The 27,053-nt window shown below is 34.7% G+C and overlaps 1 protein-coding gene across 1 annotated transcript in view; it reads right to left on the bottom strand.

The window, feature by feature from the left end:
* LOC134249816 (solute carrier family 12 member 3-like) overlaps nucleotides 1-27,053 on the bottom strand; it is a 34,930-nt gene that overhangs the window by 3,098 nt on the left and 4,779 nt on the right. Inside the window, exons 3-24 of the mRNA XM_062732187.1 lie at nucleotides 24,530-24,701; nucleotides 23,584-23,723; nucleotides 21,274-21,384; nucleotides 20,811-20,922; nucleotides 20,513-20,640; nucleotides 17,389-17,691; nucleotides 17,094-17,201; nucleotides 15,832-15,955; nucleotides 15,634-15,735; nucleotides 15,232-15,387; nucleotides 14,860-14,959; nucleotides 14,596-14,707; nucleotides 13,359-13,508; nucleotides 13,089-13,201; nucleotides 11,464-11,588; nucleotides 11,055-11,093; nucleotides 8,521-8,739; nucleotides 8,198-8,312; nucleotides 3,825-3,911; nucleotides 2,829-2,946; nucleotides 2,646-2,713; nucleotides 131-936 (exon numbers count right to left, since the gene is read on the bottom strand). Of these exons, the coding sequence (XP_062588171.1) occupies nucleotides 801-936; nucleotides 2,646-2,713; nucleotides 2,829-2,946; nucleotides 3,825-3,911; nucleotides 8,198-8,312; nucleotides 8,521-8,739; nucleotides 11,055-11,093; nucleotides 11,464-11,588; nucleotides 13,089-13,201; nucleotides 13,359-13,508; nucleotides 14,596-14,707; nucleotides 14,860-14,959; nucleotides 15,232-15,387; nucleotides 15,634-15,735; nucleotides 15,832-15,955; nucleotides 17,094-17,201; nucleotides 17,389-17,691; nucleotides 20,513-20,640; nucleotides 20,811-20,922; nucleotides 21,274-21,384; nucleotides 23,584-23,723; nucleotides 24,530-24,701 (2,838 nt within the window). The 3' untranslated portion in view covers nucleotides 131-800. The remainder of the gene's footprint in view (nucleotides 1-130; nucleotides 937-2,645; nucleotides 2,714-2,828; nucleotides 2,947-3,824; nucleotides 3,912-8,197; nucleotides 8,313-8,520; nucleotides 8,740-11,054; nucleotides 11,094-11,463; nucleotides 11,589-13,088; nucleotides 13,202-13,358; nucleotides 13,509-14,595; nucleotides 14,708-14,859; nucleotides 14,960-15,231; nucleotides 15,388-15,633; nucleotides 15,736-15,831; nucleotides 15,956-17,093; nucleotides 17,202-17,388; nucleotides 17,692-20,512; nucleotides 20,641-20,810; nucleotides 20,923-21,273; nucleotides 21,385-23,583; nucleotides 23,724-24,529; nucleotides 24,702-27,053) is intronic.

Here is a 27,053-nt window from a genome sequence, read left to right as displayed (position 1 = left end):
AATATTTTTTAATATCGCTTTACAAAAGTGTTGTTATCTGCAAAATTAGAGATTCATTCAATGATAAATAAACATTTTACAGGCGATTATAAATTTGACTTAAGTCACATCTGTTTCATGATCCTGGGACCTGTAATGTGATTTTACAAGTATGATGTCCACAAGCATCAATGTTAAGCAGTCCCTACCCTGGGTCTTAAATTCACAAAACCTGCTTAAGCTATAGCTTATTGCTCACTGTTATCAAAGTTAACCCAGAAGTCCAGGAGAAAAGGAAAGTTCCAGAGAAAAAAATATATTAAGAAATATTTTTCAAAAAAGATGACCAAATTTCCTTAACCATATCGTGAACCCTTTTCTTAACTGTAATATAAATTGTATTTCATAACTCTACAGAAAAGAGCTTATTTTATTTCATATTCTACAGAAACGAGCTTATTTCTCATAATGAAACTAAATTTAATGTTAGGGTAAATGAAGTGAGGATGTTTTCCTCCTAAACCCAGATACAATACTTATTTTTATATCAAAATTGGTTTCCAGAGTTTAAGGTCAGCAATGAAATGTTCACACACGATGGACAACAGCAGACAAAGACAGATAGCAATAGGTCATTTGTGTGACTCAGGTGACCTTAAAATAAAACCATTCCTCCAAAATAACAAATAAACATTGAAATTCAACCTGAGCATCATAATTAAATGGAATATAGCAGCTTATACTATTATGCACAAATAAGACATAGGTTATCTACTCTCTGTGACTTTAAGGTCGACCGGGTCAGGAACTGGTCCCAGAGGTTAGGAGTAGAACGTGAGAACACTGGACTGGTTCCCTCGCAGGAGTAAGATGGGGGGCATATCTTTGGTCAGTGTCTCTATCCAGGCCATGTACAAACCAGCTGGACACGTACTCTTCCTTGGCACGGGCAATGTCCTGAAAGTCAGTAAGGAAATTTTTATGTTTACATCCACTGATTGCTTTCTCCTTAATTCCTTAAGAAAATCAATTGCTGTTTATCTTTGACCATGAATAATTTAGCTACATCCTGGTTTCTTAAGTTTAACTGTTTTATGGCTCTTTTGTCCATGTATGTACCAATAATACAAGATTATACATACAGTGCTTTCACCCACTCTTAATAAATAATTTAAAGACAGATCTCAATATTCAAAATAAAATGGCTACATATATTTTTTTTGTTGGTACAGTAAAACTCGTTTAGTACGAACACGGATATTGCGAATTCATGGATAACGCGAAGTCATTTTGGATCCCAAACTCTATGAATTTCATGAATTCCTTATACGGATATAACGAATTACGGATATAGCGAATTGATTTCATAAGTCCCAGTGACTTCGTTATAACCGAGTTTTACTGTAATGGGATTACAATTCCTGTATAAGTTATGGCTTTAAGAATGTGTCTTTTTCCTGCAATGCCTCATCAATTTTTCCCCATTTAAAAAAAATGAAAGCATTTACCAGGAATTCTTTGAATAAATATGTATTGAAACCTTTAATTCTTTAACTTCAAGCATATTGGAGAGAATTAAAGAATATTAAAGTGACAATATGGCGCACCTCTTCAAAAACAGACTTGTTAAAATTTTCCTATAGGATTTGGATTTTTTTTCATACTCATAAATGTATACACTTTCAAAAATTACAAATTTCAGAAGTAAATAATTCTGATTATTTCATTAAAATTAATAATTATTTATGGTACATAAATGTATACATCGCAACGTGTTCGAGTTTCCACATTCCATGCTATAGACGCATGCGTATAGTTTTCATAAACAGAACAGCATGGTAAGAGAGGGAAGCCCGGTAGGCCTGCTACATTGACAAAGTCGACCAAAACGAAAAACAAAACAAAAAATAGGGCTTGAAATTAAAAACCAACTTTCCTGACAAAAATTTAGTTGGGAGATTAATATAATCATTGGATGAAGAAGAAACGGGATATCGGCGACATTCACGTGGGGCTCGCGAAGTTCTACCCTACAGGTTTGTTGATACATGCTATCATTTCTCGTATCTCCATGGCTTTCAAAGAAAAAAGAATTCAGTGTAAACTCAACATAAAAAATGCACTTATGACATATAAAAATTATTGCCAGTTGAAGTGCAAATTGTATTGGAACTGCAGAAAGATATTTTGTTTGACATTTTGCCGCGCTGACGTATAATGATTTGGTGGATTTTCCTTTCCTGCACCCCAATACACAAAACGTCAACATTCGTACTTAATCATGTTAAATTTGTCTGAATGCAGACTAAAAATGTTAGCTACTATCAATTTACCGGAGATTTAAGATATTTTGATTCTGAGAATTGCTTTTACCTAATATTCCATTATAATTGTAAACCCTTCATTGTATGCACGTGCCATTTTAGAATTCACGTGGTACAAGTAAACAGATCTGAGTTGTACGATCCTTGATTTTCCTGCAGATTCTGATTACGTTAATTTTGTATGAGGAGAAAATTTTTATTTTTTTCAAAATGCTTACTTCAACTTTTTACCTTATTCCTGAATGATATATTGGGTAAATTTGAACGAAAAAGCACACGATTTGCAGCCGTATTGCCGCTTTAACAATGAAATAGATTGTTCTGAATAAAACAAAAACTTACATAACAATAAGTGCTGCATCTTTAGAATGTTCCAACAACAACTCTCTCAAACGGACATTTCTCTTGGTCTAAAATCAAACCAAAAGTGACATTACAAATCAAGTTACTGCATGTATAATAAGGAATCCATTTTATAATCCGACTGTCCTGCTGATTCGTGCATTGATTGTACATGTATCCTACCTTATCCTTTAAGAACAGTTTCTGCTCCTCTGTGATTTTCCAGGGGTATTTTTCTGAAGTTTCCCCATTATCCTCATCCAACATCCAACCCTCCAGTAACTTCTCAAAATTCTTCATGCTGTAAAAATAATACATATTTTGTACACAAGCATCCCTTTTAATTTGTAAAACTTAAGCTTTGTACTTAAGCCCCTACATCACTCTATAACTAGATATAAAAACACCCTTCCTCTATCTTAATGTAAAACAGGTACAACCTTTGTTCCAGATGCCCCGTATCCTACAAACATGCTGTGAGCATTACATGGATCTATCACAGGAAACATTTATATAAGAAATGAATTAAAAATAATATATAAATGATTTTATTGCTCATGATGTGAAGTTCATTAAATCAGTTAGCCAGCTAAGTGATTCAGTAAATTTAAAAATGTCCATACCAGTATCTAAGACCTATCTGTATGTCCAGGCAATAGCAGTTGATTGCGCAAGGTTTCATTTTATTTATTCTTAATTAAAAGACAAATGATTCTATAGATTAAACAAGCCACCCATTGGCCACATCGCTCACTTAAGCACTGTGGCTATGAAAAAGGCAAAACCCAATCCAGTTTTGAAAAGCTTAAATGCATGTGGTCCCAACCTACCCCTAAAAGGAAGAAGTGGGGGATGATTTGAATTATCAAATCATATTAATCATAATCAATGATTTGGAGATGATTTGAATTAACTTCAATCTACAAAGGATGCTTACAAACATGTATTTCTTCGACTTACTGATTTTTTCCTTATAAGTTTGAACTTTCATTTTTGCCCCACCCTGCCCCCAGGGGTCAGGATTTAATCAAACTTGAATCTACAATAGGATGCTTCCATATAAATATGACCAATCATGGCATTGTTGTTCTTGAGAAGAAGATTTTTAAAGATTTTTCCTATATATTCCTATATAAAACTTTGATCGTCCATTGTGGCCTTTTGACTTGTTTCATTCACCTCTCCTCTGACGGAGATCTTCCAATGTCTGACAAAATCGTCATCTTCTCACACTGGATTCTGAATCGACTCAGCAAGGTCGCCATTCTGAAAACATAAGGAGAGAATTTCTACAGCACTATTTAATGTTTAAGACTGAGACACAATTCCAATTATAGGTTATGAAAGAGTCAAAAGTACTGTGTTATGTTACACTGTAAATACCGTAAAATCCCTTGTATTGGACGCACTTTTTTTCGTCAGAAAATTGTTTAAAAGTAGGGATGCGCTCAATACATAGGAACAAAATTCAACCCCCTTTTTTTCAGGTTACATTCGCAGTGCCGAGGACCATTTTCCTGATCCATTTGAGTTGAGTTGATTATCCTTTGTAACCATTTACGTCAAAGTTATTCTAATTTCAGAGAGTTATATACGTAAGCCCTACCTGCAATCTGATTAAAATCAGATCCTCGGTCCGTTCCTTTGTTTTTTTATTGTCGCTACACTTGTAGCGACAATAAAAAAACAAAGGAGAGGATCGAGGATCTGATTTTAATCAGATTGGCCCTATCTGTTGTAGAAATAAACATATACCCTTAGTGCTGAAAGAAAGAAAACCGTTTCTAAAATTAAATTCTGATGAAAAACGATCTTTGTTTATATTTTATTTCCATTGCATATTCCGCCATTTTGAACTACCGTCGCTTATATCATCAACAAAATGCATGTCGCTTAAGACATATATGTATTTAATTAATACCTATAAATGAGTCAACAGCTATCATCTTTTTGATGTTTTCTGAATTATTCTCAATTCTATAACTTATTTTTATTTTTTTAAATTTTAGATATGTAATTCCAGTCACAAATCGTTAGGGATTCTATTGCCGCGTCATTGCTATATTTAACTTCAGTCTATTATCGTAGGATTTCATTTGTCATACCGGCATACGCCGAATGCGCCGCTTGACCTTTCGTAACCCGGCTTTTTACTTCATTTGACCGGGGAAGGTTCACTGGCGTACGCCGAATGCGCCGGTCTGAAATGACCGGCGAGGAAATCGCCAGTCTTAAAATTATGGCGGGAAGAGAAAACAACTGTGAAAATGCAGATACTTTTTTACCAAATCGACATGTTCTTTACTTGTTTGCATATTTTGAGCAAATCTCTATTCGTATATTCAAAATATGTTTTTATTTTCTGAAAAATAAAATTTTTATGAGGTCCATGGGTTTTTTTTAAAATTGAATTTCGAATAATTCTACAAAGACATAATGTAAAAAGGGACAAAACTCAATTAATTGATTATCATTTAGCGTGATTATTCACTTTTAAAAAATGTTTTCGCCAGTTTACTTCATTTGCCTCTTAGCCGTTTTACGCTGGTCATATGACCGGCGCAATTCGGCGTACGCCGATCAGTGACAAATGAAATTGGCCCGTTGATACGTAGGCCATGACCATTGTTTATATAACAATTATCACTTCAAAACCTGCGTTATTAAAACACTAGCCAGTGTAAGCACATATAAATGTATTTGTAAAAACAGTCAATTACATTCAAGAAAATTATCAATGGATACCAAGAACTGTTTAATTACTAAAAGCCAAATTTTCGACATTAATATCGCTTGGGTATGACCCAGTTTTGTTTACGTACATACTGACACGCGCTTTGTATATATGCATTCTACTGGTAAGCATAAATTGATAACACGCTTGGCTTGGAATTAATTAAAAAGAAAATAATCAAGTATTATTATCTCTTGTTAGATAACTATTACAAAGATTAAATTAAAATGTTCACACATGCACACTTGAATGTGTAAAGTGAAAAAACTGACGTTCTACTTTTGTTTGAGATTTGTAAATTTTTCATTATAAGTTACTGTACTAGAAAAAGTAATGTCACATCCAAATTCTGCATTTTTGGGATGCGCTTTTTACTTAGGACCAGCGATTTTTTCAGGATTTTGACCCCCAAAGTTGGGGGGTGCGTCTTTTACAACATTGCACTCTATACACGGGATTTTACGGTATTTGGAAAAAAAAAAGTTTTATTTCACCAAATAAGAAATCTCCATTATATTTTTTTAAGTGTAAGCCCTAATTTCTGTATTTCCTATCTAGCTCCTTCTCTTTTGTAATAACAAGAGGCCCAAGGGCCTTGAATCGCTCTTCTGATAAATTGTACAACCTATCACTTCTATTTGAAGCCTCTAACCCTAAGTATTCTAAGAGCCAAGTTGCATCAACTGACAAAGTTTGATGATTCTTAGCCAATTATAACTGAAGATATTTTAATAAAGCTATAAAAAAAAAACATAAGTAGGTCACAATGACCTACTTTAAGATTGAAGTCTTCTGAGGACTCAAGATGCATTAATAGACAAAGATTGAAGATTCTAAGCCAGTAAGTATGTGAGATAGTCAAAAGTAAGTCACTTTGACCTACTTTTTCATCTACATTCTTGGAAAAACCAAAATGCATCAACTGACAAAGTTTGATTATTCCAAGCCAATAAGTACTGGAGATAATTAATTATAGCCATAAAATGTTAAAAGTAGGTCACTGTGACCTAATTTTTAGTAGGCGAATTTCGAAAGCCCAAAATACATCAACTGACAAAGTTTGATGATTCTCCGCCAATATGTATCCGAGATATTCAAAAGTAGGTCACCATGACCTACTTTTTAGTCATCACTCTCTGAAAACCCAAGATGCATCAACCCACAAAGTTTGATGATTCTAAGCTTATAAATACCTAAGATACTTAAATAAAGGTATAAAATGTCAAAAGTAGGTCAACATGACCTACTTTTTGGTCGTCACTCTCCGAAAACCCAAGATGCTTCAACCCACAAAGTTTGATGATTCTAAGCTTATAAATACCTAAGATACTTAAATAAAGGTATAAAATGTCAAAAGTAGGTCACTGTGACCTACTTTTTGGTCGTCACTCTCCGAAAACCCAAGATGCATCAACTCACAAAGTTTGATGATTCTTAGCCAATAAATACCGAAGATACTAAAATAAAGCCATAAAATGTCAAAAGTAGGTCACCGTGTCCTACATTTTAGTCAACATTTTTCAAAGTCCCAAGATGCATCTGCTGACCAAGTTTGATGATCGTAGGTCTGAAGGTAATCAAAATATGCCTTTTAAACAATATGAAAACATATGCCTGCAAAATTCAAAAAGTAGGTCACAGTGACCTACTTTTTTATAAATATGTTTTAAGGTCCCAAGATGCAGCAATTTACAAGATTTGATGATTCTAACCCTCTCAGTGTCTGCAATAATGGAATTAAATGTTTTAAAAAGGATAAGTCATAAAGTTCAAAAAGTAGGTCAAGGTGACCTACTTTTAAGTTGACGTTGTTCAAGGACCCAAGATGCATAAACTAACAAAGTTTGATGATCATAGGCCTTAAAGTGTCCAAAATATGCCTTCAAATCAATTTGAAAATAAATGCCCGCAAAATTAAAAAAGTAGGTCACTGTGACCTACTTTTGATTTAACTATGTGAAGTCTTAAGATGCATCAACTTACAAGATTTGATGATCCTAGTCCTTATAGTAAGCGAAATATAAACGTTTTTATCAATTGTAAATTTAGGTCAACTTTGAAGTGACCTTGAGACCACGCCCTTTGCCCCAGGGTCATGCCTTGAAAAATTTTTAATCTTCAACATATTCTGATCCTTGTGTGTAAGTTTGGTGAAAATCTGCTTGGTGGTTCTGGAGAAGAAGATTTTTTAGCAATCAGTACTTTTGGTTTTGTTTTCCTGATTATCTCCCCTTGTTTAAGGGTCCCAACCCTTATTTTAGTACAAATGGTAGTCCTTGGGCCAAGGATACCCTGTGACAAATTTGACACTGATTGGCCAAGGCGTTCTTGAGTTATGGCCCATTTTCTAAAAAGTTAACGCACTCCGCACACCGCACGACGCACAAATGGCCATAGCATTAGCTCTTTGAGCCTTTGGCTCAGAAGAGCTAAAAATTGTAAGTTATACTGTCTGTCCTATTTTCCCCTCTTCTTTTGTAAAATTTATACATCTTACTGTCTCTGTATCCTATCTCCCCCCATCCTGTGTTTTTCTTTGTGTAAGTCCTACTGTCACAATGTCCTATCTTCCCCGTTTGACCTCTTTATGACCTTGTGTAGGCCCTTCTCTCTAATGTATGAATCATTGTCTGTTTCCCATTTGACCTCTATATGACCTTGTGTGAGTGCTTCTGTCTAATGTATAACTCACTGTCTCTGTTCCCTATTTGACCTCTATATGACCTTGTGTCAGCCCTTCTCTCTAAGGTATAACTCACTGTCTCTGTTCCCTATTTGACCTCTATATGACCTTGTGTCTGTCTAATGTTAAACTCACTGTCTCTGTTCCCTGTCGATTTCTCCTCTCTTGGTTCCTGCAGCAAACACTCTCAGTGGACAGCTTCTCCAGTACTGCTTTGTGGACAGGATATAAGGCAGTAAAAGGGTCAACCCTACAAAACAGGGGCTTCACTCAATAAAATTTACATTACATATATTAACATGAAAAGTACATTCATTACATATATTGAAACTTAATATTTACTCAGTTCTCTTTTGTACTTGATCCTTCATTATGGTTTAGCCATTTTTACAATAGATAGCTTCATTTTAATAGCATGAATAAAAATATATGATTTATCCTAAAACTAAGTAACACACCTCCATCATCAAAGAGCCACCAGACATCAATGGTTCCTTTTTTCTGTTTTTTGGCGAAGCGGTTTCTGATATTCTGTTTGAAGTTATTGGGTTTGACCTCCGCTGGCATATCTACAACCACGTCCTTCTCTTCTGCCTCACTGTCACCGGAGCTGGAGCTTCCGCGGCGCAGCATGGTGGGACTGCTGGGGGAACTAGGTCGCTTATCCTCCTCATCATCTAAAAGATTTACAGTCAAATATCAGCTCATTGCAATTCTTCATTATCTTATACTCTAAACCAACTTTTACTCTCGACAACTGATTTACCGGGGTAAACTAGTTCCCGATGATCAATTTTTGCAATCAAGACTTCTTTTGGATCTGTTGTTTATAGATACAGACTTTAAGAACCGGTTCGTGGCAAGAAATATTCGTGGTGATGAGGTTCTTGCAAACCTTGCAAAAATTTCTCGCGAATAAAAGTTGGTTTACAGCTTTAGAACATTTTATATCTGCCATAATCAAATATGTACATTTTATTACTAGAAGTAAAATATAAAATTGGTAATGTACATGTACGTTTAATTAAAAGCTTTAGAAAGTACATGGATTTACATGTACTGTGAACAATTCTGTTTGTTAGTGTTTCCTTAGTGAAATTCAATGATTTACCACAATCAACATCAAAATTGTGCTTTATTGAGTGGATAAGAATATTGGGCGCACTTGTTTCATTAGCCAGGTCAAGCCGGTTAATATTTCGGAAGCGGGCAAGTCACTTGTTTCAAATATTTTTAAGCCGCCAGGCGGTCAGAAAGTAGCCCGGATCGCCTGAAAAACTTCGAGCAGCCAAATGAAAAGCAATATGGCCGAAAACGGAGGTAGAAATGTTCTTGATAGTAAAATATTTGTTTTTTATCATTTGCCGTAGTCTGAGAGTCAATAAACATACAGTACTGAGATAATAAGTGACTTTTACAACATGTTTGTTTATATTTGCACGACCACCATTTCTTTTTTTTTAATTTTAAAGCTGCTTTTCAGTTTTGTGTGTAACGAGGCCCTATATATGCATGATATGCTCCAAATTCACAGATTGTACATTGAATGGATCTAGTAAATATTAAAACGAAATATATCCACTAAATCGATGTCCTCGTGCGTTCAGAGAATTTTTTACAGCAACAACACCAATACCAGCCATTTCCCGCTTATTTTTCACTCGTTTCAGCGACATTGACCGGGTCAATATGTCATGTGATAAAAGTGAACCGGTTCATCCCCTGGCTGTCTGAAACAAGTGCGCCTATTGAATATCATTAATACTAAAAAAAAACCCACTGTTTTTATATACAGTTGTTATCATAAATAGTGGCAAGTGATTTTGTTATGTGAAGAATATTCCATACATTTTGTACAGTTTAATATCAGTAATCATGGCAATAGTGACCTCTTCTTTAATGTTGTAAACAATTTTAACCAAAAATACATTTGTAATAGGTTAATGTGATTTGGAATCAAAGAAACATGCTGTTCATGTAGAAGTATTTAATTTTTATAAATCTAGTTTCAGAATTACATGCTTAAGCCTTTGTATGTATCATACCTTCAGAAATGTTAACATAGCATTTAATTTAATTTTTTGGAGAACTGCAGACTTCAGTGTTTGAAACAGCATTGATAGAATTTGTTTACATGGCAAAGATAAATATCTTAGAAAGCTAAGAATATGTCTATTTTGACTGCAGCCTTTAAAAGAGTATAACTTTTTGCCAAAATAAAAGCTAAAAGAGGCCCATAGGCTAAAATCATAATCTAAGTTTTGCTTCTCCAGATTTGAGCAAGATTTGTTTGCCTCTATATTCTTACTGGGGTATGTGGCTCCATCCTAGGGCTCAAAACTAAACCAAACTGGAACTCTATTATTATAAATATTATGGCCCCATCTTATCTTTGTGTCCATGATTTAAAGAAATTAAAATCTTCACTCATGAAAGAATCTTTTATAAAAAAAAAAATATTCTGGTCAAGTGTTTTTAGGAGAAGAGGATTTTTATAAAACCCTTCTTGACATCTTGTTTACTTTTCATGAAAATCTTCCAAATGGAAAGGAGGGAAGCAGGACCCTACATTAGAACAAACAAATTCAGTTTACTCGAGGACTCTATGTGTCATTTTTGGTGGACTGACAAACAAATAGGTAGACAGATGGATGACAAACTTTGATTAGAAAATCTTACATGAGCCTTTGGCTCAGGTGAGCTAACTAGGCACCCATTCAACTATAAAATTCCCAACTAAGACAATTCACTATTGATAATATCTCATTACTAAAATATTGAAAAGGAAGAACAAAACCTGAATCAAACATTCTATTTCTGTCATTACATGTCTACTTGGACATCAGAGGTAAATCAATCTGTTTTATCAGCAACTCCTAACACCACTGACAACAAAAAAATCAACTTTCTGTAAAGACCCAGGTGCTGTAAGAGGTGCCGAAACACTATAAATTTCAAAGATGGTTGCTATGTTGAAAGTGAGGCTACTTACGCTTTCTTGTCAATTTGAACCTAACTTTTGGATGTCGATCTGATTAAGAAATTCATATATAGAATCAAAGTTTTGGCTTTTATACATTATTCAATTATCATTATTTTAATTCCCTGAAACAAAGTACATTGTGTATTCCATAGTCTATCTCTGTGTTTCAAGCAGATATCCTAAGAATAGATCTAATTCATTTGACAGGTAAAATTATATTTCCTTGCTTAAACAATTTAGATCTCAATTTCAGTTTAGACATTCTAATTTTGTTTTAAAAATTGATAATATTCATGAAAGAAGAAAATCTAGCAAAATACCTAAAGATTCATCATTGAATGTCCTTCTTATTAGATGTATGTTAACATTAATTACTGCTGATTAAGCTTGTGAGTCCTATCCTCAGTTCTATACGTACCGTCCGGGTCTCCTTCATGATGCACCGAGTCCTCGATCGGTTCGCTCTCATTAGGGTCCGTCTCACACGACAATCTCTCCTTCAATCGCAGAATTCCCACTCCATACTCCAGGTCAAAGGCATCACTACAAACAAATGGAATGCAACAATATACTGCTGTAAAGGGCAGGGTCAAATCTGTTTACTTATAAGCAAATATCATGTGCTACATGGTTCAAATATGAGTTTCTTGATAGAAAAATTGATTCAGGCCAGATTAAAAGAAATAATAATTGTTAATTATGAGTAGTTGGGACCATTACAGCTGTCTGAGTGGATTACAGAAAAGAGAGGATCAAAACTACAAAGAATTCTTAAACTATAGATGTGAAAGAAGTGCACAGAACTGAATTTAAAGCCAAAATGGTCAAAATTCTGGACTACCGGGTACTCAGAATTTGGATTAAACAAATTACATGTAGGGTGAATTCACCATGCATCGGATACCCTTGTACTTCAACAAGTTCTAGCGGTATCGCTACCGACGGAAAATTATCAAAATGGAGTTTAACATTTAGTTTGTGATTAAAATATCAATTTGGGACACAATTATATGCCTTTTATTGAGAAAATATCCCCAAAAATCGAGTTTTTAGGAAAAACTGAAAATTCACCATGGATCGGACATTGTTCACCATGCATCGGACAGTATAGACTATCATACCTTTATCACAGTGCTTTAAAATCCTTGAAATGGATTTATTTTCATCTTTTATCTAAGAAATAACCCTCAACTTTAATTTATTCGACGATATTATTGCACAAAAGTAGAACGATTCTCGATACCTCACTCTGCCTTAGAAATGCTTTAAAATGCTTATAATGCCGTAATTCGCGCCTTTTTCTCATGGTTTATCATACTCTGGTTTGTAGAAATAAATTGAGTAAAATTCCAATATATCGATAACTTGTATTTTGACTGAAAATATAGAGTTTTTATTTTCCTTTTCCGCAAAAAACAGCTGTCAGCTGGGTTCTGTATGAAAATGATAGTGCTTACCTTTGCATCGAAAAGTGTCCGATGCATGGTTAATTTGTGTCCGATGTACGGTGAAAATAGCATACTAGTAAAAACCAGCTCTAATAAGAATTAAACAAACATTGAAGTAAAATTTAATTATAATTTATGTAAAATTACAAATCCCTTTCACCAAAGTTTTTCCGTGGAAGTCGAATTTAAAAGAACGATAACTCTAAAAATTGCAAAATCATAAATTTCGGGTTATTCCCCTTTGATGATGTAAAATATGACGTAACTTCAAGGCCATCTTCGGGGTATTTTTATCATAACATGATAAACACAATCGGTATTATTAAAAAATTTAAATCTTTGTCTTTATGACAGAAACAAATAAATACACAGAACTCTTGAGTTGAAAGAGAGTTTATTGCCTAAAGTTGTCCGAAGCAAGGTATGTGTCCGATGCATGGTGAACTCACCCTATACTGTATGCAGTGAATCACACTTTCCTTATATAGATACATGTAAATAATTCATTGAATTGAGTTACACAGAACAGTGACTACATTATAATTAGTCCACAGCAACTACAGTATAACTAGTGTACACCTGAAGTAGTACTCACTGAACAATGTTGACGTACTCCTCCACTTCACACTGGTCAACATCAGGGTCATTCCAGCGAGACATGAAGCCCATCATCAGAATGTTAGGCCGCAGCTTACCAATACCTACATTCTGAAATGGCAATTACACTTTATATTACTTTCTTTTAATACACAAGAACTGGCTTTTTTTTGCTTGCTTATAGGGTATCTTAGTGTTACAGGACTATACTATCCAATCATTGTTCATGTTTATATTTGAAGCCTGCTTTATGTTTTGGTAGAAGTACATTGGATACAGGGTATACAGAGAGTCTGACTGACCTTAATGCTTGTTTATTCAAAGTGTAGAAGGCCTTGACCCTTCTCTGATTTAACCAGCGATAGGCCTCCTTGGGACGACTGCCATGGAGATGTCTAAGGTTATCGGTCTGGGTGCCCTATCACAGAAAAAAATACTTCCCGAATTTATTATCCAACAAACCATAATGCTGATTTTATCTTGTTTATTCAAAGTAGTGTATAATACAATATAACATAACTTGCGGCAGTTTATGCTTGATAAATCACATAGCGGTAAAAAAGAGCATTAACTGCCCCAAATTATGTTATAACATTAAACTGTTAAAATAAGCTTCATTTTTTATAATTTAATTTCAGTGTAGACAATTAGACAATTTTTCCTCCAAAAACGGCTTCAAATTGAACATATTTTAAAAGTAAGGTCAAGCGAAGTAATGCACTTTAATTAACGTAACTTGACGTAGGCAACTTATGTTATACAATATAATGTTACAACTAAAATTAAATTATTTGTGCATAAAAGCATTGTAGCTTTCCTACAACACTACAGATAAATTTACAAAGATTTTTAAATACAAGAGTTATCTCCCTGTAGATGGAAGATTTTTCAATTTGTATACAATTTATTTAGTTAATAAAAGAATCTGTCTTGATAATTTTTTATGATTGTATAATCATAAAATTACTTACTGTCTATAATTTGGACTATAGCTTGGATGAGAAATTGAAACTAAAGAATAACAGGTCACGTGTTGCTTGCTGGTTCTCCAAAGAAATGTACTTATAATTACATGTGCACTATTCATAATATCAAGAGAATTAATTTTAGATTTTCTCCAAAACATGTCTAAAACTATACCTATTAAAAGCTTGTAGAGAATTTTTAGTACAGCAGAAATTAAAGTTTTCTTAGTCACTTGAAATTCCATTACTATGTACAAAGAATTTTAAATATGTACTGACCATTGAAACTCCATTTGGTGTTTGGCCATTTTAAAAATCTGAGTCATGTATCAAATCCAGAGAAATTAAAAATGTAACTTTTTATGCTAATGGTGAAAGCACATGTAACCTCCCAGACAGACAGATAGTAGACAAAGTGATCTCAAACTACAGGTGGTATACAATTAAAACCTTAACATTTGAAGAAATTTGTACCTACTATGATGATATTGCCACAATTAAAACCTTAACATTTGGAGATATTGAGAAACTTGTACCTACCACGATGATATTGCCACAGACCATCAGACTGATCTTGTGTGTCAGAGAATAAACAAAGTCCACTAACTCTGGCCGGGTCCACGGGGCACCTGTCAACACCAGCACTTGAGGTCTATAGAGGAGAGAGAGCATAAAGGGAGATTATCAAGTAGTCCAATTATTTACTGAGGAATCATGGGGTCAGGGTTTGTGGGTAAGCAAAATTTGAGAGATGACAGTATTAGAGATCAAAAACACAAAGATGACTTGTAGAGGTGATTTTACCTGAAGTTTTTGATATGGTCCTCCACAGAGATGAGCTTGAGTGTTGTGTTTAGAGCATTCTTATAAACATGGGCCTGGGTGGAGGATCCCCAGTTTACATCTAAAAAGACACAGAAGATATTAATCTGCAATGTTAAAGACAGTGAACAGAAAATTCATTTACCTGTCAACAATTTAAGGTGGTGGATACTTAATAACTTGTCTCTACCAGAGGTATTTAGCACATATCTAATGCAATAACAAAAGTATTCTTTGCAAAACATTTTATTCTCTAGTTTCTTTATAAACTAATTTAGAAAAAAACAATATTACTCATAATAATTCAAAAATAGTCCTACATTAAGGATTCATGTGGTCTCTTGTATATCTCACCTGGTTTTGAATAATGGACATAAACAAAAAGAGCACAAACAATAACGAATGTAATGAGGGCGGTCCACCAGTTCATAATAAACATCACAGCTATACAGAGTAAGGCACCAACTAAACTCAACCACATGGAATAATAACGGAAAGCTGGACGCCAACCTTTACAAAAGAAATCGGTTCAATTTAGAGAATGAGAAATGTGAATCAAAGGAAAAATCAAAGGAAAATTGATGAATGAAATATTCTCAATTTGTTTTACTTCAACGGACATATTCCTTATATCAGCTTATTGTATATTACTTTCTTATTAAATCAATCCTAAAATATGATTTATTATAATTTTTAATCTTTAACTCCTGACTTTTGTAATTTTCCAGCAAGTACATGTTTATGTGTGAGACTTACCTGGGGAATTGGCAAGCGAGGCATCAAAACACGAGTAGTTGATTAGAGCATATGACATCAAGAAGAAGTTAGAGATGATTGGAGCTATGGCATTCAGATCACCTGTAAACAGCCAGAAAAATACTTATAAATTATCATTCATCATCTCTTGAAAAAAATACTTATATCTGACCAGTAGAGCTAAAAAGAAATCCTTACCTATACATATAAATGCCACTCCAATAAAATAAGCTAGAAAGTAGGCTCGCCTAGGGTTCTCACTAGCACCATAACCTTTGGCAAAGATATGTATCTTAGGGAAAATTCTATCTTTACATACAGCCTGTAAAACAAAGATATGTATTTTAGGGAAAATTCTATCTTTACATACAGCCTGTAAAACAAAGATATGTATCTTAGGGAAAATTCTATCTTTACATACAGCCTGTAAAACAAAGATATGTATCTTAGGGAAAATTCTATCTTTACATACAGCCTGTAAAACAGAGACAACACAGGTAAAACCAAAAAAAAATATCATAATACAAATATACTTGGTGTTTTTTATTCCAAAAGTTAACCAAATGTGAAGATTTGAGACCTACTTTGAAAACATGCCTACTTAACAATATACATGTTAAAATGCTCATATATTTTAGGATTACTATGCATTGGCATTCATTACTCTTCTTTTTAGGTATTTCATAAAGGTACCTTTATTTGTGTATATAGAATAAGTAGCAGAACTGTTAGGCTCTTTATGTATGAGTAATTTGCCAGACACAGAGCATCTACTTCTCAAAGGCACAATTCAGTGACATGAAGTTGGTGCAGTATTTGTTTGTTTTAACTTCATAACCCAATAGAGTTTAAATGTAAATAAAAATACAATGTAGTAACATAACTTCACAGTTTACACATGTTTCTACAGAATTATTTCTAAACCTTTAAGGTAGATCATTTTATAAACTTGTCCTATAAAATATATTATGGAAAACTTCCCAGGAAATGTGAATATCAGCAAGTACATCATCGTCTCAAGCCACGGTCCGGAGTCCGCATATATAGCTCTCTCCTACCCGTGGCTGCTTGATCACAAAAAGTGTCGTAATCTTGAATATTTACGCCTCTCAATTGTGATGTCATATTCAGTCAGTGGCAAATTTTGTTTCCATCGCAATCGAAATCAACAACTGACGTCAACAGTATACAGGAAATATTTCCTTTACTGCGATTGGATATTGAAAGGTCGCAATAAAGTTCATCATCCGACTATGCTTTACTCGCATTGGTTAATATTTTAATGAGCTACGAAGAATTCTCTCCTCGTTCAACCACGGCCAGATGGGAGAGGAGTGTACATTTTGGCCGTGGTTTGCGACGATGCAAGTACATGTACCTGAGGTAAAAATTGATAAGAACTCTCAATGCCCAAGAATAGTGCATTGCATGTATGAAGCTTCCATTAAAAAGTTTCTTACTTGGAAGACTTTGGGGGCAGAAACTAAACTAGCGAGGGCAGAGGATAGAGTGGCAGAGAAAATTCCTACGGTGAGTAGGGGGCCCCAGGCAGAAACCAGCTCCATAGCCTGAAAATAGAATTATCACATACTGCAGGGACACATAAACACTGTTTTCTTTAAGTTTACCTTATTTCATCCAATGTCAGATTTTTATATTTATTTTATCACTAGCTGACACAAAAGAATATGAAAAACTAAAATTCAGCAAATCCAAAGTTTTCATTTTGTAATCTATTGCACTCTGAGCTCTTACTTGGAAGTCATGCAGCAGTCCTCTGGTACAGACCCCACCCTTCCCAAGACTGCAGTTCCTGGCCTGATCAATCACACTGACCCCCACCCCACTGGTCAAGTTCACGACATCTAGTGTTATGTTCACAATGTCTACTGTCATATTCTGAGTACTGTTATACATCAGGGCTGTCACATGTACTGGTTCAAATCCTGAAGCCTCCCGCAGTATACAGGATCCCATCAGCCAGGCACAGGCAATGTAAGTAATGGAGGATATAACAACAGCCAGGAACGTCCCTCTTGGAATGTCTCTTTGTGCATTCTATAAACAGTGGATAAATAACTCAAATGATGTACCATAATTCAGATTCACATAACTATTTCACATTTTTATGCAAAATCTGTTTAAATAAGCACAATTTTGAAAGTACAGTATGTAGATTAACCATAAAAATATTCATAACCCTTCAGCATGACATAATTTTAAAACATTTAGTATGCCATAATAATAGCAAAAAATAATAGCTTGGGGATAAGGTGAGCAGAAGCTTAATAAAAAAAAAATCCTTTCCAAGAACATAAAAATTACTAGAATAAATACTGTTTAAAAATTATTCCAATTCATAGACACAGTACAAAAATTATTCAAAGCAAAAAAATGTTGGCACTCATCAACATCTTTAAAGAGAGGACTATGGGCCACATTGCTCACCTGAGTCACCATTCTCTACCTGCTGACACAAGTAAATGTACCTCTCATTGTGGTCAACAAATTGAAATACATGACTTCAACATTTTTGATTTAGAATACAAGGAGAATTATGTCCACAAAATGTAAAATATGTTTTGGTATAAAACTTTGTTCCTCAATTGGGGCGCTGTCCTTATTTAAGGACCACTATTTCAATAACTTATGATATTGCTTACTGGTTTTCTGTAGAAATCCTAGATTACATTCCAATATATCCTCACACAAAGCTATGATCTGATCTACAACTGAATGAGGTCCTGCAGAGTTTTGAGAAATTCTTTTAAGCAATGTTTCTTATAAATTGACTTTTGATAACTCTGACCCTCTATTACATTCCTAGATCCTAAGACCACGTTTCAAACAAACATCGTTCAGCACTTATATATACCTGGTATATTATTAATAAGAATAATTGTTGCCCTCCTGTTCATTATTATCAGAGCAACATGAAAATTTGTTTGTGTATAAAATTTGATCAGTTTGGTTCAGGTAGGCTTATAGTTACTTGGGAATAAAAATGTAGGTCAGATCCAGCATCCAAAGCAAGTCTAGTAGTGTCCATCCGTAGATGCATCATCCATGCAAGTTTGGTTCAGATAGGGCTTATAGTTACTTGGGAATGAAAATATAGGTCAGATCCAGCATCCGAAGCAAGTCTGGTAGTGTCCATTCCTAGATACATCATCCATGCAAGTTTGGTTCAGGTAGGACTTATAGTTACTTGGGAATGAAAATATAGGTCAGATCCAGCATCCGAAGCAAGTCTGATAGTGTCCATCCCTAGATGCATCATCCATGCAAGTTTGGTTCAGGTAGGGTTAATAGTTACTAGGGAATAAAAATGTAGGTTAGATCCAGCATCCGAAGCTAGTCTGGTAGTGTCCATCCCTAAGTCTGGTAGTGTCCATCCCTAGATGCATCATCCATGCAAGTTTCGTTCAGGCAGGGTTATAGTTACTTGGGAATGAGAATATAGGTCAGATCCAGCATCCGAAGCAAGTCTGGTAGTGTCCATCCCTAGATGCATCATCCATGCAAGTTTGGTCAAAGTAGGGCTTATAGTTCCTTAGGAATGGACCTACTCCAAAAACTTTAACCTGGTCACTCATCTGGAAAATGTAGGTCAGATCCAGCATCCTAAGCAAGTCTGGTAGTGTTAATCCCTAGATGCATCATCCATGCAAGTTTGGTCCAAGTAGAGCTTATAGTTCCTTAGGAATGGACCTGCTCCAAAAACTTTAACCTGGTCACTCATCTGGAAAATGTAGGTCAGATCCAGCATCCTAAGCAAGTCTGGTAGTGTTAATCCCTAGATGCATCATCCATGCAAGTTTGGTCCAAGTAGAGCTTATAGTTCCTTAGGAATGGACCTGCTCCAAAAACTTTAACCTGGTCACTCATCTGGAAAATGTAGGTCAGATCCAGCATCCTAAGCAAGTCTGGTAGTGTTAATCCCTAGATGCATCATCCATGCAAGTTTGGTCCAAGTAGAGCTTATAGTTCCTTAGGAATGGACCTGCTCCAAAAACTTTAACCTGGTCACTCATCTGGAAAATGTAGGTCAGATCCAGCATCCGAAGCAAGTCTGGTAGTGTTCATCCTTAGATGCATCATCCGTGCAAGTTTGTATCAACATGTGAAGTTTGATAACACCATCTTGAATGGTATGTTTAAATTTGAGCTAAACACTAATTTAAGAAAAGTGAGGTCAAGGTCAAAGGAAAGGTCAAGATCAAAAAATGTTGATGCAGTTGCATAGCTCTCATCAATATCTATCAGCATATGAAGTTTGATGAAAATATCTTGGATAGTTTCTTTGAAACTTAGCTTTGAACAGAGCTAAACGCAAAGTGTGACGGAAGGACGGAAGACGGACATGGCAAACACTATATGCCCCGGCCATATTCATGGCGGGGCATAAAAATAGGACCCTGAATTGTGACCCCACCCCACACTCAACCTTAGTCTCTGTCTTGTGTCTCTTCTGGTCCAGTGATTCTTGAGAACATATTTTCAATGTTTCTCAACTCCAATCCTTTTGAAAAGGTAATGGCTCATTTGAAGAAAAAATCTCATACCAAGAATGCTTGGTGACAATCTTAGTTATGACTTACTGGTTTTGAGAAAAAGTTGAAAATGTAAAAGGTTTACTGAAGTATACAAGAGACTTCATTGAACACTTTGACTCAGGTGAGCTTATTTAACATTCCTGCTTATCTGAATAAAAAAAGAATAACAGGTTCCTTTCAGACATCTAACAAACATCTAATCAGTATCCTTCAATTATTAATAGCATTCAGATAATTCTCTACCTTACAATGCAAGGTAAAAAATAAATAAAAGGCTTCTATAAATATCTATTGTCAATGGATCAGAGAGACAATTTCCATACTTTGAGATCCCCTGAGATGTTTGCACCAGCTAATATCCCAGTAGCTGCAGGGAAAAATATTGCAAATGTAGAGAAAAAGTTTTCTCCTTCGGTGAACTTGGGACCTAGGTTCTCCAGAAAGACAGTCCCTGGAATAAAGAAATGGAGGTTAATGTGTAAATGTTATTACTGGAGGTAATCAATAAATTGTGGCATTGATAGCTTCCTCTGAAACATGTGGCATTATCTTATTCTGAAGCATCAGACTGACACATGCTTGTCTATTTATACCTCTTGACCATTGATTGGTTTCTCTCACCTTGATAACCTGTGATTCCCTTTAAGACTTTCTCTTGACTTGGAGGAATAAAGGTTCCAATTAAAAAGTTAAATATGGCAATTAACAGAGCACCCAGTAACACAACTTGAGCCTGTAAAGATAAAACAAAACTCAAATTTGTTAAACAATTAATTTGAGAATGATGTGTATTAGTGGGAGATCAAAGTTCCAACCCCCCCCCCCCCCCCACACACACAAATTCTTTACTTTTCTGAAATTTGAAGTTTATTTCCCCTTTCATCCCCATATACTATATAAGTAAATCTAAGTGCACACAATTTGAGTATAAATTCATCCAGGCATGAGTTATCTCTCTTGTCAGAGGTTCAAAAAACCTCATGGAATATATATTAATATCTCATACTCTACACAGTGGTCTTGGCTTAGGAGAATTTTCTCTGTATTTTTACATTATTTGCCAGATTCTGCAGGAGTTACTTACCCTTGCCTCCCATTCCATGCCAATGATGGCGATCCCTAATAACAGTGTGGCTGTCAGAACACCAATGATTCGAATGTCATTAGTTTCATCCACCATTAGAGCATCATTAGCCTGAAAAATAAGTTTATAAATCACTAAATCCTCCGTCTAATGAGCCTGTTCTCCTGATTCTTAGGGGGATCTTTTAAGCTAAGCCAGGAAGGAAACATTAACTTAAAAAATTAGAACTAACCAAAACAAGAATAACTAGTTAAAGATGAAGAGTAAAGCAAAAAATCCTTAATAGATGGATTTATATGTAGGAAGAGCTAAATAATGAGTGTGGTTGTATTGAAAACCATGCAATAGATTTGATGATCAAGTGACAGTTATGAAATAGTTCCACTGAGTGTGCTTGTACTTAGTTATACAGTGAGAAATCCTGATGTGTTTGCAACTTTGGACCTGCTGAAGCATCATACAATATATGGAGGGTGCTTGTATTGATAGTCATGCAATATATCTGATGTGTGTGCATGCATCTATTGCCATGCAATACATCTTGTATACTATAGTCCCATGCAATAAAGCTGATATCTGTTTTAGCCATGTACACTAGCCATACAATCGATTTGAGAACAAACTTGAATAGAGCTTTTGTTGAGCCCCAAGTAAAATATGTAAAGTGTGTAATAAACTTGAAACAATTTTTTAAATTGCCTTTTTACTAGAAAATGATTAAAAAATAGAAATCAAACTGGTTTATAGCATCTTCAGATAAGCATGATAGGTGCAAGCAAAGTTTAACTCAGTTGTTTTTTACTTAGTGATGATAGATTTTTCAATTCATCTTCCAAATTTTCTATGCACTGTGTGAGGTTTACTTAGTCCTAATGAGTTCTTAATCATAAAACTGAACTAAAATGAACCACAAAGATTGCTTGCCTCTTAACAGAAAGGTGGAACTTACAACTGACACTTGTTGTTTACATTTAACTCTCAAGTGTAACCATCAGGAAGATTCATTCCTAGAATCACCAACTATTCCTTTTTTTTTTTTTTGATTTATTTAATTAATCTTTGGACATGACTGTAATGTGGAATTTTCATTTGTCATGGCTGTCCATAACAACACTGTTAAAATAAAATTTAGGAAACAAATAATTACTGGCTTTTTAACAAATCTTTCAGGAAATTGATTTCAGTGTCCAACCTTAAACAGGTTGCTTGCAGTCCTTCTTTGTGTTTACAAACATTCATACAACTAATGGCTTGCCTCAAATAAAACCTTGATTCTAAACCCTACTTATCCTTTGGTATTCAACTCAGAGAACCCCATTGATTGAACCCTCCTCTTCTTTAAAACCTATTATTTCTGTTTGAAATTTTTGTCTAAAAAGAATAACCAGTCAAAATAATGTGGAATTCTGGACACTCTAACCATACAAAAGCTGCCAGAAATTCCATTAAACCTGTTAACCCTGCAGCATTTCTGCATGTTACACAGAGACTTTGTGGATTTTCCCTCGTGTATCTAATTTCTGCTCCTTTTAATGCTGTGGTAGATCAGAAGTACCTATTGATTAATTCTCCCTGCCAATTCTTGAGGATTAGATCTGACTGCTGAAACAGAACTGTATAGGCACGCTAACAAGTCACACAGCCCTGATCTGTTCTACTGACAGACACATCTTACGGTCTTTGTTGTGGTTACACAGTCTTTTAATAGGCAGCAGATTTCTAAAGTTTATGGGAGGATTTGATGTTTTTGTCTCTAATACATTAGATTTCATGCTTATACTGTATACATATGAGCCTGCATTTGTACCACCACATAATAAAACAAGATGAAAAGTATTCTCTTATAACAGTATATAGTTACAAATGTTATATATCAATTGAAAGACCTAGTCCCTAAAATCTCTCGTGTGACTTTATGTGTGGCATAACGGTATATGCAACGATTATATATATGTTGAAAGAGCTCTCTTCTCTTATGTGACTATATATGTGTGACATAATAGTATAGATATCAGTTGAGAGCCTGACAAAGTGTAGGTGTTTTGACATGTTTGAACTGTAACATAATCTTTTATTGAACTAATACTCTCTACCCTATATTTATGAAACCTTATCATATATATTTTTGCCTTATATTAAATATATTTGTCATGTCACAAAGAGGGAAGAGGCACTGTCAATATTCTCTGTGCAGAGAAATAAATTATCCTGTGTCTAGAATGTGCACATCTTAATGTATACACTATATATAAACCACAATATGATTTATGGGGATTTTATGACACATTCCTCCATATCTGTATTAGATACCTTTAGTAGATCTCTGACCGTTTCTGCAAAACCAACGACATACATGGACACTGCAACAGCATTGGCGACAGAGAATATGAGGCCAATAGCACCGCCGAACTCTGGACCCAGACTTCGAGAAATCATGTAATATGCTCCTCCTAAAAAATAGGCTCATATTTAACAAATACATAAATTTTTCCAAAGTTTCCCCTATTAATTCCTTAAGCATTCAAATTACACCAAAATGAATCAGTATTACTTTATGCCAGATAAACTGTATCTTAGCTATGCACTCTATCATTTAAATCTATTTTTAATGGGTATCTCAACAATAACATTCTTTATATGTACTGACTTACCTCCCTTGACCTCCTCATTTTTACAGATATCAGACATAGATATCTACTGACTTACCTCCCTTGACTTCTCTGTTCGTACAGATATTAGACATAGATATCTACTGACCAACCTCCCTGTTTGTACAGATATCAGACATAGATATCTACTGACTTACCTCCCTTGACTTCTCTGTTCGTACAAATATTAGACATAGATATCTACTGACCAACCTCCCTGTTTGTACAGATATCAGACATAGATATTTATTGACTTACCTCCCTTGACTTCTCTGTTCGTACAGATATTAGACATAGATATCTACTGACCAACCTCCCTGTTTGTACAGATATCAGACAGATATCTACTGACTTACCTCCCTTGACTTCTCTGTTCGTACAGATATGACATAGATATCTACTGACCAACCTCCCTGTTTGTACAGATATCAGACAGATATCTACTGACTTACCTCCCTTGACTTCTCTGTTCGTATAGATATGACATAGATATCTACTGACCAACCTCCCCGTTTGTACAGATATCAGACATAGATATCTACTGACTTACCTCCCTTGACCTCCCCATTTGATGTACAGATATCAGACATCGATATATACTGACTTACCTCCCTTGACTTCTCCGTTTGTACAGATGGCAGACATAGATATCAATGTGAGCAGAGTGACGACAGTAGCAAGGAGAATAATGACGGTGGCGAGACCTATCCCAGCCTGCCCCACCACCCAGGACAGGCGCATAAACAGCATCACACCCCATATATTCAGCAAACATCGTACCTACAAAAATTGGGGAAAATTTTTACTTTTTAGAACATCTCTAATCTGCTTTCTGATCATCACAAGAAAAGTTGACAGAAACTGTACAAGGACAATTAACAACAACAGTGTAGTATACCTACAATCATGTTTTTTTAAGACCTCTTTATTTTACCTGGCTCATAAGCATAGTTGTCCATATGAATTGAAATAGAATGGGACATTTGGAAAGTAGAACGGGATCTGGGGTTCCTCTCTTAATTATGAGTTTAGAAGGAATATCATAATTACATCTTTATGGCTGGGGATATTCCCCAGCCCCTGGGTCTTAAGGAAAACTTAGAGAAGGATACAAGGAAGTGTACAACAAAACACATCAGAACATTTTACAAGTCTGCATTAAATATATGGGTGGTATATTAGTTCTATCAGCTTTACTTATGTAATTTATTAATAACCATTTCTAGCAACTTACTTTGAAACTTGAGGACTTAGAAACTAGAGATAAACATGTCCAGTCCTAATATTTAAAGTCTTGAAAAACATTTCTTTTCTAGAGATTTAAGATAATAATACATTATATCAGGTAGGTAAATATATGTAAATTAATTTTTATATGTCAGTATAAAATCCTTGTTATCTTTTCTTTCCGTTTGTGGTCAGCCATTTCCTCAGTTTAAACCCCAGAACATTGACCCCTGGCGCACCCATGACCCTCAGTCTGTTAATTTGATGGTTAAGTAACCACATAAAAAGAAGCAGTGAACAGTCACAAAACAAAACATAGCCTATACATTACTGGTGACCATTTTAAATTGACACGAGGAATTATATTCTCCACTGATCAAGTGCAAATAATTCCCTATAGAAGAAGAGGACCTACTCTATCTATCATCATTCTTCATTCCCGATAACCTACCAGCTTCACACTCTATGTGCAGAAGAAACATAAAAGAGATGCCTCACTACCTCATTAAAATTTCCCAAAGCTAAATCCTCTTTAGCACAACTGTCTTAAATAGAGATGATTTAAACTCCAAAAATTCAAATTTGACCTTTTTTTTCATTTTTTCTTTAACAAGGATAGATTACATATAATTTTATCAGCTTGAATTTTATAAATTCAAATATGAATGTAAAACAGTTGTTTGAATTGATCTTTTCAAAGAAATTTTGGTTCTTTGAGAGACAAAACATGTTTGTTGTCCAAAGATATTAAAGAACACTGTTGCATTTGGAGAACGAAGGTCATGCTGGTGTGAAAAAGATCTAAAATAGTACTGCTCAATGGCCCTAAGTGTACTGATCTAAAATGGCAGCCTTTTACAACCTGTCAATGGGTGCCACCAAAACAAAATTCTTGAAGGGATGTAAATCAAATAAACAATCATTTTAAACTGGATATAAAATGCCTACTATATATTCTAGTTTGATCTCATGAAACTTACATACAAGTGACATTTATTCTTACATAATATATTCTTTGTGCTGACATTTCTTTCAATAAGTACTTATACCAAGACATAAAATGTTTATAAATTAAGAGACAAGCTACTCTGCTTTTGTCATTTTAAACTACTGTCATCTAATACAACTGTTGTAAAAGACAATCAGTGAATAGTGTAGATTAATTGTTTCTTCTCAAAAACTGTTCTCAGGTCTTTAAATTACTACCCATATGGTCAAGCATGGTCAAGTATTTCTGTACAGTGGAAATAACATGGTCATTTCCTTGATGTATATAAATAAAAGATCAATAGTTCAATATTTAAATTGCTGAGACATCCCCCACAATATACATGTATTATCCCTATAGAACCTCCTATACAAACACATGTAATATTTATGTGCTTCCTGCCTTGACATGTAACTTTACTATGGACAACTTATAAAAGGAAGTTATTTGTTTGTGAATAATCTAGCAAGCTGAGTAAACAACATATATATAACTATAGGTTTACTGAACTTATGAAATACAAACAAGACAAATTCCACAATAAGAAAGAAAAATCTTTAGGCAAATATTCCTTCCTTTTCAGACATCTCTTTCTTTACACTAAAACTGAGCTTGCACAGAAATCAATTTCATCAATTTATCATTTCACACTCTGTGGTAATTTGTCCTAATTGATTGCTGATCAATTAATCTTTTTCTAGCTGCCTCTGGACCCTTCTCAAGGTCACCATCTGACAGACTTAACAGGGACCTCTCTCCAATAAAAATGAGATTCCTTTGCCTATTCATCAAATCTTTCAGACCAGAAGGCTCTGATCCAAAGACCCATAATGATGAAGACAAGGAATTCTGTCTTGGCTTAGTTCAGGGAATGTTACATACTTTTACAAGCCTTTGATTTCTTGTGTATTATCAAT

This window comes from Saccostrea cucullata, unplaced genomic scaffold (genome assembly GCF_032062105.1).
Source record: "Saccostrea cucullata isolate Sc308-1 unplaced genomic scaffold, CSIRO_AGI_Scuc_v1 ctg160, whole genome shotgun sequence".
Classification (NCBI taxonomy): Eukaryota; Metazoa; Mollusca; class Bivalvia; order Ostreida; family Ostreidae; genus Saccostrea; species Saccostrea cuccullata.
Note: the sequence above shows the minus strand (reverse complement) of the source record. Positions and strands in the feature narration are given on the sequence as shown.